Below are 14809 nucleotides of genomic sequence, written 5' to 3'. Positions count from 1 at the left end.
AATTAACGTGGCAGGTTAGGAGAATTAGTTTAAAGTTAGGAAAAGGGTTAGGCTTAGCTTAAACACGACAGTTGTCAGCAATCGACTCTTCTTGCATCCCAATCAGCAACGCAAAACGATCTTGAGTGGCAACAAATCTGGCCAATTAGCTGATTCGCTTTCCGTACATCCACTACTATTGAGCCGCCCACGTCTTTTGACACGCCCACTTTCAGACACTGCACGTATCCAAATTACCCATGACTCCACTGAATAGCAATCACGACACCTTGAAAATAAAACACAGACACACCAATATCTAAACATTTCAGAACAGCGTAGATAGTTTATTATTTTGTTATTTTATCATTCAATTATATATTTGACTGGCAAAACGTCAAGGTGCAAGCAAGCATTTAAAATATTTAGCTAACATTCAGCGGAATCCTGAACTTTCACTGTTCAAAAAACTCTAGAGGACAGACTGTACCATTTGAACGAGCTAGAGGGGTGTGTCGTCCAAGCCACCAAGTTCCGCTTCTGTGTGGATCCTGGAAGAGATTTGGGGATATAAAATCAAGGAACTCTGTTATGCAGCACTTTTGAGTTAATCTCGTGAATGTCATCAACTTCATGACACATTAATTAGCCCCATGTTCTAATCACGCGCAAACAAGAGAGAGTACTTGTGTCTCACTGAAACCTCAAAATAATTCCTCACCCAGTCTCTCTGTCACTTCTACCGGTAGCGCGAGCCACACAACGCAACCATGGCCGGCGACGATCAGCGCGCGCTACAGTATGAACAAACTTTGGTAAGTGAACTTGTTGCCACTTCAACTTCACTTCGTTACAAAGTGACAGCGGTGTGTGTTGGCCGTGGCGCCTGTTTGATCAAATGTGGTTAGTTCACAGCTTTTACCTTCTAGAACGGGTTTACAAGTCTTATGCTCGCACCTGTGTAGCTGAAGAACCCTCAAACCTGTTCTCTTTAGAGAAGTTGAGTGTTCCTCAGATAGCGCCTGGGCTGGTTAGCCTAGTTTTGATTAAATCAGCGGTGACTACATGGTTATGACAGAGGTTTATGAATTTCACTCATGGTTTTCAAATAAATTGTATTTTAAAACACAATTGAATGGGTATAATTTCGTTAAGTTATTCACATACAAAAAATAGTCCTTATCAGGCGCTATTGTGAGAACACATCTGGATTTGTCCAGAAAAATGAATCTCATCACCGCAGCTCAATGCATACTGTAGGCTGCACGAGGTACTAATAGTTGGTGTAATAGCGAGCTATTCCGTGAACGAATAACTTGTGTTCTCATCTTCAAACAATACAGTAGTCAGTGCCGCTATGTGCCTAGTGCGACTGTGTGCGTGGGTTGCATCGACATTTTCGTGGTGCTGGATCGAGGCGTAATGCGAGGAGGATTAATAGACAATAACTCCCCAGGTTCTTAACACACAGTTGTCATATGTTGAATATTAATTCATGATGACCTGTTCTTGGGAAGTGGGTGTCAAGTCTCAGAGGATATTTGACATGTTCTCCTTTGGGCTTGACAGGGGCTCAACAGGTGGTCCCCACCTGAGGCAAAATGCTTATTAATGGGGAACTTATAATGTTCTGCATGTTGCACCTATCTGAGCTGTTTCCCCACTTGGTTTAGTCTATATAACCAGTGGAGTGTTTGAGTGCACTGCTTTGAATTGAAATCAAATGAATCCTTTGCTGCTGTTTGGTATAGAAACCTGCAGCCCCATATACACTGCTGTCTACCTAGGCCTATTCTATGGCTCCCGGATTGAATTGGTGAAGTTGATCTAGGGCACAAGTGGTTGTCAGCTTTCCTTGATGATTCCCGTGAATTTGAACACTAAATGCGCCAACATCTATATATTTAGGTTAAAAGCACCAACGGGCAAGGACACTTTGTTGTATTAACCTTTTTCAATGGATGGTTTAAATTCCCCTGAAATAAGCATTTATTTTCCATGCTCACACATTTCTAGTGAACGTGTTGTGTTTCTGTGATACTCAAAGGCTGACATACTAGTACGACCTGAAATGGTCACCGTTATTTAGGTGGCATTGTCATCAGTCTTTTCGCTCTAACTTTTTGGAATGAAATTGGGTATCAACTCTGCAGGGTTTCCATTAGGAAAATGTGTTTCTGGACATTTGACCGGCAGCATTTAAATTTGAATTAACGTTTGAGAAAATGAACGGACTGATATGTGGGTGCGTAACCTGATTAGGCCGTCCACCCGTGGTGCTCAGAATAACAGAAATCACATTTTGGTAATTCATTTTAACAGAACATGCAACTCCCTGGATGCAAAGGTATGCATCCTTCTTACCGAATTCCAATGCGCACTTTGAAGATGTTAGAATAACTGCCACAATGACTTTTTCCTCAGACAACAAGATGAATAACGAACAGCAAAATCACTCGCCTATGTCAATGTAATATCCATAGTAAAGGTTACGTATTCTATTGGTCAGCTCTGTGTGAGAGACATGGCCTATTCTAAACAGACTCGGGAACAGTTGTGGGACAATAGATCCCAAATTCATACGACCAGTAGGCATGCATAAGGTACATATATATTTTTTTAAAGCAATGAGGCTGATGCAATCGATCAGAACATTTAGCTGAAAATGTTGATAAATGATCACTTCTTCACATTAGAAGCTCCGTAATGCGCACAAGGCACAAATGTTTTCGTTCCATAATGCATTTAGCGGGAAAACACTTGTCCAAAGCACATTGCACATACGAGCAGTTTCATGTGATAGCGATGAAAATATCAATTAGAAAATTTGAAAGATTAGAGATCTTAAGATGCAACAACTCGCATCAAATCAAATGTATTTATATAGCCCTTCGTACATCAGCTGATATCTCAAAGTGCTGTACAGAAACCCAGCCTAAAACCCCAAACCGCAAGCAATGCAGGTGTAGAAGCAAGGTGGCTAGCAAAATCTCCCTAGAAAGGCCAAAACATAGCCTGGTTCCTCTCTAGGTTTCTTCCTATGTCCTCTTCTGGCTGTGCCGGGTGGAGATTATAACAGAACATGGCCAAGATGTTCAAATGTTCATAAATGACCAGCATGGTCAAATAATAATAATCACAGGCAGAACAGTTGAAACTGGAGCAGCAAACAGGAAGGATATAACCCCACCCACTTTGCCAAAGCACAGCCCCCACACCACTAGAGGGATATCTTCAACCACCAACTTACCATCCTGAGACAAGGCTGAGTATAGCCCACAAAGATCTCCGCCACGGCACAACCCAAGGGGGGGGCGCCAACCCAGACAGGATGAGATGAGTCCTCAGTAAGGACTTAAAGGTTGAGACCGAGTTTGCGTCTCTCACATGGGCAGGCAGACCATTCCATAAAAATGGAGCTCTATAGGAGAAAGCCCTGCCTCCAGCTGTTTGCTTAGAAATTCTAGGGACAATTAGGAGGCCTGCGTCTTGTGACCGTAGCGTACTTGTAGGTATGTACGGCAGGACCAAATCAGAGAGATAGCTAGGAGCAAGCCCATGTAATGCTTTGTAGGTTAGCAGTAAAACCTTAATCAGCCCTTGCCTTGACAGGAAGCCAGTGTATGGGTGCAAGCACTGGAGTAATATGATCACATTTTTGGGTTCTAGTCAGGATTCTAGCAGCCGTATTTAGCACTAACTGAAGTTTATTTAGTGCTTTATCCAGGTAGCTGGAAAGTAGAGCATTGCAGTAGTCTAACCTAGAAGTAACAAAATCATGGATACATTTTTCTGCATCATTTTTGGACAGAAAGTTTCTGATTTTTGCAATGTTATGTAGATGGAAAAAAGCTGTCCTTGAAATGGTCTTGATATGTTCGTCAAAAGAGAGATCAGTGTCCAGAGTAACGCCGAGGTTCTTCACAGTTTTATTTGAGACGACTGTACAACCATTAAGGTTAATTGTCAGATTCAACAGAAGATCTTTGTTTCTTGGGACCTAGAACAAGCATCTCTGTTTTGTCCGAGTTTAAAAGTAGAATGTTTGCAGCCATCCACTTCCTTATGTCTGAAACACATGCTTCTAGCGAGGGCTATTTTGGGGCTTCACCATGTTTCATTGAAATGTACAGCTGTGTGTCATCCGCATAGCAGTGAATGTTAGCATTATGTTCTCGAATGACATCCCCAAGAGGTAAAATATATAGTAAAAACAATAGTGGTCCTAAAAATGGAACCTTGAGGAACACCGAAATTTACAGTTGATTTGTCAGAGGACAAACCATTCACAGAGACAAACTGATATCTTTCCGACAGATAAGATCTAAACCAGGCCAGAACTTGTCCGTGTAGTCCTATTTGGGTTTCGATTCTCTCCAAAAGAATGTGGTGATCGGTGGTATCAAAAGCAGCACTAATGTCTAGGAGCACAAGGATAGATGCAGAGCCTCGGTCTGATGCCATTAAAAGGTCATTTACCACCTTCACAAGTGCAGTCTCAGTGCTATGATGGGGTCTAAAACCAGACTGAAGCATTTCGTATACATTGTTTTGTCTTCAGGAAGGCAGTGAGTTGCTGTGCAACAGCCTTTTCTAAAAAACATTGAGAGGAATGGAATATTCGATACAGGCCGATAGTTTTTATATTTTCTGGCTCAAGGTTTGGCTTTTTCAAGAGAGGCTTTATTACTGCAACTTTTAGTGAGTTTGGTACACATCCGGTGGATAGAGAGCCGTTTATTATGTTCAACATAGGAGGGCCAAGCACAGGAAGCAGCTCTTTCAGTAGTTTAGTTGGAATAGGGTCCAGTATGCAGCTTGAAGGTTTAGAGGCCATGATTATTTTCATCATTGTGTCAAGAGATATAGTACTAAAACACTTTTGAGTGTCTCTCTTGATCCTCTGTCCGTCCTGGCAGAGTTGTGCATGGGTTGCTAATATGACTAGGATGTGCCTTTTGGCTACTGGAAAATGAAAATAATTTGATTTGAAAACCAATAGATCATGAGAGAAAAAGGCTTCTGGTTTCAATGGCATATGGAAGTATTTATAATATAAAATAATGCCTCCCACATTTCTATGGTTGGATTGTACTTTGGAGCAAGGTAAGACATGCGTCATAATATGAAGTACAACGTTCAGGTTTCAAACTATTAAGTATATGTTTTCAAAATACATACGCCTCCAGCTCATTGCAAAGTGGTGTGATGGGTGTGATGCGCTGAAGACTAACTACTGTTGCCTATATGCACTTGAATCTCGAATGGGTACATGCTTCAATTACCATTTGAGAAATGAAAACAGAAGCTCTTTAATTGTGCCAACTGGCCATCAAAACATTTATTTAACACCCGATATGCATTTAGAATTGTTACGCAGTGATTGTGCTTTTAAATAACACGTTTCACAATGAGCTGTTTGAGGAGCTGTAGCAGCTGCTTTGCGCTGTCTGGCAGATTTTCCACACAAGCTCTGTGTCTGTATGCCTTGTGTGTGTGATAAACATAACTGCTAATTAAATTACACATGCGCCAATTTAATACCATTTAAATGATAGAAATTAATCTATAGACCGATAAGCATGACTGGTAACATGCATTTCTATTGACTGGTTTTTACATCAATGAATAGGCTACAAAGCATTATTTTGCAATGGGATTTTATTTTCCTGGACAATTGACCTGAGCCATTTTTATTTATTGTCTAACATTTTTTTTAAAGATCTGCCAAAATGCCGTTCCAATTGCATTTGAAATATGAGACTCTTGACTTGGTATAAAGACATTGACTGGAAGCTAAATATGTATTTACATGTTTTTGTTGTAGTGGCTGCCACTCCATATCTAAACATTTTCAGGGTCCATACATCTTCCTCTGTCAAATTTGGTGCTTTTATCACAGTTTACTACTGAGTCCAGATTTTCAATTTAGCTATGCACCACTAGTATGCAAAATAGACAATTGGTAATTCCTTCATATTAACACAGAAATCATGGTAAATTGTGTTTTTGTCAGTTACTAGTTGCATGACAGTACTAACATTTAAGAAGGATAAAAAAAAAATATTTTTTTAAATTGACATTTTTGGTCCCTTGGGATCAAAATGTACTCCTGTCGGTGCTTTTAGGGTTAAAGTATCTTGCTAATATGTAGCCTAGAACAGACCATCCTGGGCTACATATTAGCTCAGATACTTTAAATGTAAAGGCCCACTGAAGCGTGCAACCGTAACTTCTGAAAAGAGCAGTTGGGCCTGTTTTTCATCTAATTATAGTTTATTTTTACTGAGACTTCCCCCTTGCTGTTAAACTGTGTGTGGGTGTGCCTGTATGTGAGGGAGATTACACAATGAGCTGCTTGCTGATTCAGCGCTGGGCACTCTGTCACCCTTGCTGGGTCTTGTGCTCGGCTGCTGCTCGCTCTCCAACAGGCTCTCTGTGCTCCTATCTCTGAAGAGTCACTGAACCGATTACATTTTCCTGTCCCTCTCGCTTGTCCCTCTCGCTTGTCCCTCTCGCTTGTCCCTCTCGCATGTCCCTCTCGCATGTCCCTCTCGCATGTCCCTCTCGCTTGTCCCTCTCGCTTGTCCCTCTCCCTTGTCCCTCTCGCTTGTCCCTCTCGCTTGTCCCTCTCTGTACCCCCCTCTGTTTTTCTCTCTGACTTCTTCCTTTTTCTATTCCCCACGTCTTTGGCTACACTGTGAGTCACCGTGACACAGTTCCATTGTGCCACATTGGCAGCGGCGGTGGTTGTGTGGGCTTCGTATGTGGTGCAGAACTGTACCAGACTACTGTAGCTAGTTCCACATCACGACACCACAACAAACAAACAAGCTGTCCCACTAATGAAAATGATAATACACATATAAGCTGTCCCACTAATGAAAATGAAAATACACATGTAAGCTGTCCCACTAATGAAAATGAAAATACACATGTAAGCTGTCCCACTAATGAAAATGATAATACACATGTAAGCTATCCCACTAATGAAAATGATAATACACATGTAAGCTGTCCCACAAATGAAAATACACATGTAAGCTGTCCCACTAATGAAAATGATAATACACATGTAAGCTGTCCCACTAATGAAAATGATAATACACATGTAAGCTGTCCCACTAATGAAAATGATAATACACATATAAGCTGTCCCACTAATGAAAATGATAATACACATGTAAGCTGTCCCACAAATGAAAATACACATGTAAGCTGTCCCACTAATGAAAATGATAATACACATGTAAGCTGTCCCACAAATTAAAATACACATGTAAGCTGTCCCACTAATGAAAATGATAATACACATGTAAGCTGTCCCACAAATGAAAATACACATGTAAGCTGTCCCACTAATGAAAATACACATGTAAGCTGTCCCACTAATGAAAATACACATGTAAGCTGTCCCACTAATGAAAATACACATGTAAGCTGTCCCACAAATGAAAATACACATGTAAGCTGTCCCACTAATGAAAATACACATGTAAGCTGTCCCACTAATGAAAATACACATGTAAGCTGTCCCACTAATGAAAATACACATGTAAGCTGTCCCACTAATGAAAATGATAATACACATATAAGCTGTCCCACTAATGAAAATGATAATACACATGTAAGCTGTCCCACAAATGAAAATACACATGTAAGCTGTCCCACTAATGAAAATGATAATACACATGTAAGCTGTCCCACAAATGAAAATACACATGTAAGCTGTCCCACTAATGAAAATGATAATACACATGTAAGCTGTCCCACAAATGAAAATACACATGTAAGCTGTCCCACTAATGATAATACACATGTAAGCTGTCCCACAAATGAAAATACACATGTAAGCTGTCCCACAAATGAAAATACACATGTAAGCTGTCCCACAAATGAAAATACACATGTAAGCTGTCCCACTAATGAAAATGATAATACACATGTAAGCTGTCCCACAAATGAAAATACACATGTAAGCTGTCCCACTAATGAAAATGATAATACACATGTAAGCTGTCCCACAAATGAAAATACACATGTAAGCTGTCCCACTAATGAAAATACACATGTAAGCTATCCCACTAATGAAAATACACATGTAAGCTGTCCCACAAATGAAAATACACATGTAAGCTGTCCCACTAATGAAAATGATAATACACATGTAAGCTGTCCCACAAATGAAAATACACATGTAAGCTGTCCCACTAATGAAAATACACATGTAAGCTGTCCCACAAATGAAAATACACATGTAAACTGTCCCACTAATGAAAATGATAATACACATGTAAGCTGTCCCACTTACCTTCGGTGTTGTATGTCACCCTTTATGTAGTAAGACTTTGCTTATACATTATTGTGAAGCATCTATGGTACAGATTAAATGTAGGAATGCGTATGAAGACTATATGCATGCTCTAGATACCTTTTGGTTCATTTAAAGTGGGACCATCACCGGCTGAATAAAATGGTTGATAAATAGCAAAGGGTGGCCCTCAGCTGTCTACCCCTCCATTTAGTGTATGGCATTCTGCTACACTTGTTTTCTCCCCCTATCACCTTGTCTCTTTGAGTTCCAGGTACCATCCGTCTCTATCCTCTGACAGTGGACTGTGTGAGAAGCCGTAAATCTTCCTGTCTCCTCTCAGGCACACCTGCTCACACACTCTCTCGCGCTCTCGCTTGCACGTCACTCATTCGCCTTCACAGCAGTATTTATGATTATTTGGCCCACTATGACATGTATGTTTTATGAGTGGAAGTCCAAGAGCTCTGGCTTTCGGATGTGATGTGTCTTTTTAATGTCTGTGTGTGTGTGTGTGCGTGTGTGCGTGTGTGCGTGTGTGCGTGTGTGCGTGTGTGTGTGTGTGTGTGTGTGTGTGTGTGTGTGTGTGTGTGTGTGTGTAATTATTCAGTGGGTCAGATAAGAACTATTAGAGCAGATAGATAAGGCAGGACGGAGCCACAGGACAACCTTGGGCCACACTGACTGATGTTTGTTCTCCTTCAGTGCTGAGCAACGGAGCTGTCATATAGCTGTCATAGCTATCGCTGTCAGGCCACTCTGGAACTTTACATGGCTGCAGATTTGGAGGCAGGAGAGTGGTCATTGTGATTTGTACATGACATGAATTCCATTATGACATGAGCCTATGTAATGTAGATTACATGGTTTTCCATTGTGACTTATGTACAGTTGAAGTCGGAAGTTTACATACACTTATGTTGGAGTCATTCAAACTCGTTTTTCAACCACTCCACACAATTTTTGTTAACAAACTATAGTTTTGACAAGTCTGTTAGGACATCTACTTTGTGCATGACACAAGTCATTTTTCCAACAATTGTTTACAGACAGATTATTTCACTTATAATTCACTATCACAATTCCAGTGGGTCAGAAGTTTACATACACCAAGTTGACTGTGCCTTTCAACAGCTTGGAAAATTCCAGAATATGATGTCATGGCTTTGGAAGCTTCTGGTAGGTTAATTTACATAATATGAGTCAATTGGAGGCGTACCTGTGGATGTATGTCAGTGCCTCTTTGCTTGACAGCATGGGGAAATCAAAAGAACTCAGCCAAGACTTCAGAAAATAATTGTAGACCTCCATAAGTCTGGTTCATTCTTGGGAGCAATTACCAAACGCCTGAAGGTACCACGTTCATCTGTACAAACAATAGTACGCAAGTATAAACACCATGGGGCTACGCAGCTGTCATACCGCTCAGGAAGGAGACTCATTCTGTCTCCTAGAGATGAATGTACTTTGGTGCGAAAAGTGCAAATCAATCCCAGAACAACAGCAAAGGACCATGGGAAGATGCTGGAGGAAACCGGTACAAAAGTATCTATATCCACAGTTAAACGAGTCCTATATCGACATGACCTGAAAGGCCGCTTAGCAAGGAAGAAGCCACTGCTCCAAAACCGCCATAAAAAAGCCAGACTATGGTTGGCAACTGCACATTGGGACAAAGATCATACTTTTTGGAGAAATGTCCTCTGGTCGGATTAAATTAAACTGTTTGGCCATAATGACCATCGTTATGTTTGGAGGAAAAAGGAGGATGCTTGCAAGCCGAAGAACACCATCCCAACCGTGAAGTACGGGGGTGGAAACATGTTGTGGGGGTGCTTTGCTGCAGGAGGGACTGATGCACTTCAAACTATATGGCATCATGAGGGAGGAAAATTAGGTGGCTATATTGAAGCAACATCTCAAGACATCAGTCAGGAAGTCCAAGCTTGGTCGCAAATGGGTCTTCCAAATGGACAATGACCCCAAGCATACTTCCAAAGTTGTGGCAAAATGGCTTAAGGACAACAAAGTCAAGGTATTGGAGTGACCATCACAAAGCCCTGACCTCAATCCCATAGAAAATCTGTTGGCAGAACTAAATGTGTGTGTGTGTGTGTGTGTGTGTGTGTGTGTGTGTGTGTGTGTGTGTGTGTGTGTGTGTGTGTGTGTGTGTGTGTGTGTGTGTGTGTGTGTGTGTGTGTGTGTGTGTGTGTGTGTGTGTGTGTGTGTGTGTGTGTGTGTGTGTGTGTGTGCGCAAGAAGGCTAACAAACCTGACTCCGTTACACCAGCTCTGTCAGAAGGAATGGGCCAAAATTCACAGAACTTATTGTGGGAAGCTTGTGGAAGGCTACCTGAAACGTTTGACCCAAGTTCAACAATTTAATTGCAGTGCTACCAAATACTAATTGAGTGAATGTAAACTTCTGACCCACTGGGAATGTGATTACAGAAATAAAAGCTGAAATAAATAATTCTCTCTACTATTATTCTGACATTTCACATTCTTAAAATAAAGTGGTGATCCTAACTGACCTAAGACAGGGAATTTTACTAGGATTAAATGTCAGGAATTGTGAAAAACTGGGTTTGAATGTATTTGGCTAAGGTGTATGTAAACTTCAGACTTCAACTGTAGATGACGTAGTTTTCCTTTCCATTATGACATATGGGGGAGATGAATGTTATGTCTGGTGGCAGCAAAGGTCTATTTACAGTCAGAATTTGTCAAGTGATTGTTGTTGGTGAGAATATTCTAATGATGACCCAAGGAAGTGAGGGGAACGAAGTGTCAATCTAGTGTGTGTGGATGTGTGAGTCTGGCTGTGGCACAAGGCAATTTGTAACCGAGTGTTCTTTGCCTGCTGGTCATTTAAGTGGTAATCTGGCTTTATGTTGCTGTCAACTTGTTTGATGTCAGCTTCTATAGCCATAACTACATTTTACCTCGGTTCGTCTCGAACACTCCTTTCAGTTTTCTTTCTCTATCTTTCCCTCTTTAACTAACACTACTTCATTCCTTCTTGCAAAATGGTTGTTTTTTTCTTGAGGTCAACAGCGCCTTGACCCTGAGCATGTCTTTTTCAATGGCAGGAGAAAGGGAAACTCGCGTAACATTGTTTTGAGGCAATAGAGGATACCAGATATGATCAAATGTTTACAAATGAGCACCATCATGAAGTTCATAGGAGAATGTCAAATGAAAGTCTATTTTTGAGGAATTTAAGTGTGTGTGTGTGTGTGTGTGTGTGTGTGTGTGTGTGTGTGTGTGTGTGTGTGTGTGTGTGTGTGTGTGTGTGTGTGCAATATGATTTTTCAACCATTTCCCATCCTGAAAATGAGGGATAACTCTTTGATTTCTTGTCAAACAGATAGAAAAGGGGTCTTGGACAACATCTACCAGGAAAGTCTTTAAAGGGCATTAGAAATGCATTAGAACACATAATTAGAACACACCCCTGCCAACTCATATCAACACTTTTATTTTGTTTTGGAGAAGTGATTTGCCTTCTGTAAGTTTAAGAAACACTGCTTTGTCCCTTGTAATTCTGTTACCAAAAACCTTTTAAGGTATTTTATAAATTTAGTTAGAGAATGCAAGTTCACAGAAGTAACAAGTAAGGGTAGACCTACCAATTAGTTTAGTTTTTCTGAATTGAAATGTATTCATTATTAAGTGATTAAAACACTTAATTATTTTTCCAAATCAGTAAAGGAATTACTGCAATTCAATTGGCTATAACGGGAAATCATAGTAGTCAGAAATCACAGTTGGGTCTCCTTCTACTGTCCTCCCTTCCACTGGTCTCCTGCTACAGGCACACCTGTTAATGAAATGCATTCCAGGTGACTACCTCATTAAGCTGGTTGAGAAAATGCCAAGACTCTGCAAAACTGCCATCAAGGCAAAGGGTGGCTACTTTGGCTTCAGAGCGAAACACTCCACAGAAACGGCCAACTGCTTTCTTCTGGAAAATGTGAAGTCCAAGATGGACAAAGGGGATGCTGTTGGGGCTGTGTTTCTGGACCTAATGAAGGCTTTTGATACTGTTAACCATGAGATTCTCATCACAAAATTGTCCAAGTTCAACTTTTCCCCTGATTCCTTGAGATGGATGAAATCATACCTTGAAGGCAGAACTCAGTGTGTCAGAGTGAGCAATGAGCTGTCGCCCACTCGTAACTATGATGTGGGCGTGCCCCAAGGGTCAATACTGGGGCCCCTCCTGTTCAGCCTGTACATTAATGATCTGCCTTCTGTCTGTACTGGGTCTGAAGTTCAAATGTATGCAGATGATACAGTGACTGCTTGACTAGCTGGGCCCAAGCTTGCTGTACAACATTAAAACCTATTCAGTCTGTCTACAAACAGGCTCTCAAAGTGCTTGATAGGAAGCCCAATAGCCATCATCGTTGGGAAAATCTTGTGCAATACACCGACGCATGTCTTGTATTCAAGATCCTTAATGGCCTGGCTCCCCCTCCACTCAACATTTTTGTTAAACAGAAAACCCAGACATATGGCAGCAGATCCACAAGGTCTGCCATGAGAGGTGACTGTATAGTTCCCCTAAGGAAAAGCACCTTTAGTAAATCTGCATTCTCTGTGAGAGCTTCCCATGTCTGGAATACACTGCCATCAGACACACATAACTGCACCACATATCACACTTTCACAAAATGCTTGAAGACATGGCTAAAGGTCAATCAGATTTGTGAACATGGTCCCTAGCTGTGTGTTGCCGCTTTCCATGTTGTCTGTTGTCTGCAGCTTGTGAGGTGTGGAAACACTTTGTTGCTTTTATGAATTTTGTCTTGCTGCTTTTTGTTCTATGCTGCTCTGTCTGTATGATACGTCTTGCATGTCCTATGTTGCTATGTCTTGCTTGTTCTATGTTGCTATTGTCTATATTTTAATTGTTTTTAATAACCTGCCCAGGGACTGCGGTTGAAAATTAGCCGGCTGGCTTAAAACCGGCACTTTTACTGAAACGTTGATTAATGTGCACTGTCCCTGTAAAAATAAAAAATAAACTAACTAAACTAACTAACTTTGAAGAATCTGAAATATAAATATCTATTTTAATTTAACACTTTTGGTTACTACGTGATTCCATGTGTTATTTCATAGTTTTCATGTCTTCACTATTATTCTTCATTGTAGAAAATAGTGTAAAAATAAGAAAAACCATTGGTGTGTCCAAACTTGTACTGTATATACTTTTATATGTGGAAACCCCTTAAAATGAGTGGATAAGGCTATTTCAGCCACATCTGCTGCTGACAGGTGTGTAAAATTGAGAACACAGCCATAGACATTGGCAGTAGAATGGCCTTACTGAATAGCTCAGTGACTTTCGAGTCACTGTCATAAGATGACACCTTTCCAATAAGTCAGTTCAAGTTTCTTCCCTGATAGAGCTGCCCCGGTCGACTGTAAGTGCTGATATTGTGAAGTGGAAACGTCTGGGAACAACAACGACTCTGCCGCCAAGTAGTAAGCTACACAAGCTCACTGAACGGGACTGCCGAGTGCTGAAGCGCGTAGCAACTCTGTCTTCTGTTGCAGCATTCACTACCAAGTTCCAACCTGCCTCTGGAAGCAACGTCAGCACAATAACTATTCATCTGGAGCTTCTTGAAATGTGTTTCCATGGCCGAGCAGCTGCACACAAGCCTAAGATCGCCAAGTGTCGCCTGGAGTGGTGTAAAGCTCGCCGCCATTGGACCCTGGAGTAGTGGACTAACATTCTCAGGAGTGATGTAATCACACTTCACCATCTGGCAGTCCGACGGATGAATCTGGGTTTGGAGGACGCCAGGAAAACGCTACCTGCCCCAATGCATAGTGCCATCTGTAAAGTTTGGTGGAGGAGGAATAATGGTCTGGGGTTGTTTTTCACTAGGCCCCTTAGTTCCAGTGAAGGGAAATCTTAACGCTACAGCATACAATGACATTCTAGACGATTCTGTGTTTCCAAATTTGTGGCAACAGTTTGGGGAAGGCCCTTTCCTGTTTCAGCATAACACTTTTGAATGAATGGGGCACTTGTGAATGCTAAACTTTCCTTGCACCTGCATAACAATGTGTTCATAGTGGAGATAAACGGACAGGAGAGAGGCTAGGTGTGACTATTGAGCCCCAGCCCAGAGGAAGCTAGGTGTGACTATTGAGCCCCAGCCCAGAGGAAGCTAGGTGTGACTATTGAGCCCCAGCCCAGTGGAAGCTAGGTGTGGCTATTGAGCCCCAGCCCAGTGGAAGCTAGGTGTGGCTATTGAGCCCCAGCCCAGAGGAAGCTAGGTGTGGCTATTGAGCCCCAGCCCAGAGGAAGCTAGGTGTGGCTATTGAGCCCCAGCCCAGAGGAAGCTAGGTGTGGCTATTGAGCCCCAGCCCAGAGGTAGGTATAGATGGGGTGAATGGAGGGGTCAGAGACACAGTGAAGCCCCCTTCAGCTCCACAGCCCTTCATCTACTACTCCCCAGACAGAGGGAGCAACACATACAGGTACCTCTGTAATAAT

The 14809-nt window shown here is 41.6% G+C and overlaps 1 protein-coding gene across 3 annotated transcripts in view; it reads left to right on the top strand.

Moving 5' to 3' along the window:
• Positions 1-320: 320 nt before the first annotated feature.
• The window catches only part of LOC118394565 (chloride channel protein 2-like), a 240282-nt gene continuing 225793 nt past the window's right edge, over positions 321-14809 (top strand). The window contains exon 1 of one of the 3 annotated variants that reach the window (XM_052517322.1): positions 321-794. In XM_052517322.1, the coding sequence (XP_052373282.1) occupies positions 750-794 (45 nt within the window). In that variant the 5' untranslated portion in view covers positions 321-749. The remainder of the gene's footprint in view (positions 795-14809) is intronic. The other 2 variants (XM_052517280.1, XM_052517300.1) reach the window with 2 other exon arrangements.

Source organism: Oncorhynchus keta, chromosome 1 (genome assembly GCF_023373465.1).
Source record: "Oncorhynchus keta strain PuntledgeMale-10-30-2019 chromosome 1, Oket_V2, whole genome shotgun sequence".
Classification (NCBI taxonomy): Eukaryota; Metazoa; Chordata; class Actinopteri; order Salmoniformes; family Salmonidae; genus Oncorhynchus; species Oncorhynchus keta.
The sequence above is the reverse complement of the archived record's forward strand: the minus strand, read 5'-3'. Positions and strand labels throughout refer to the sequence as shown.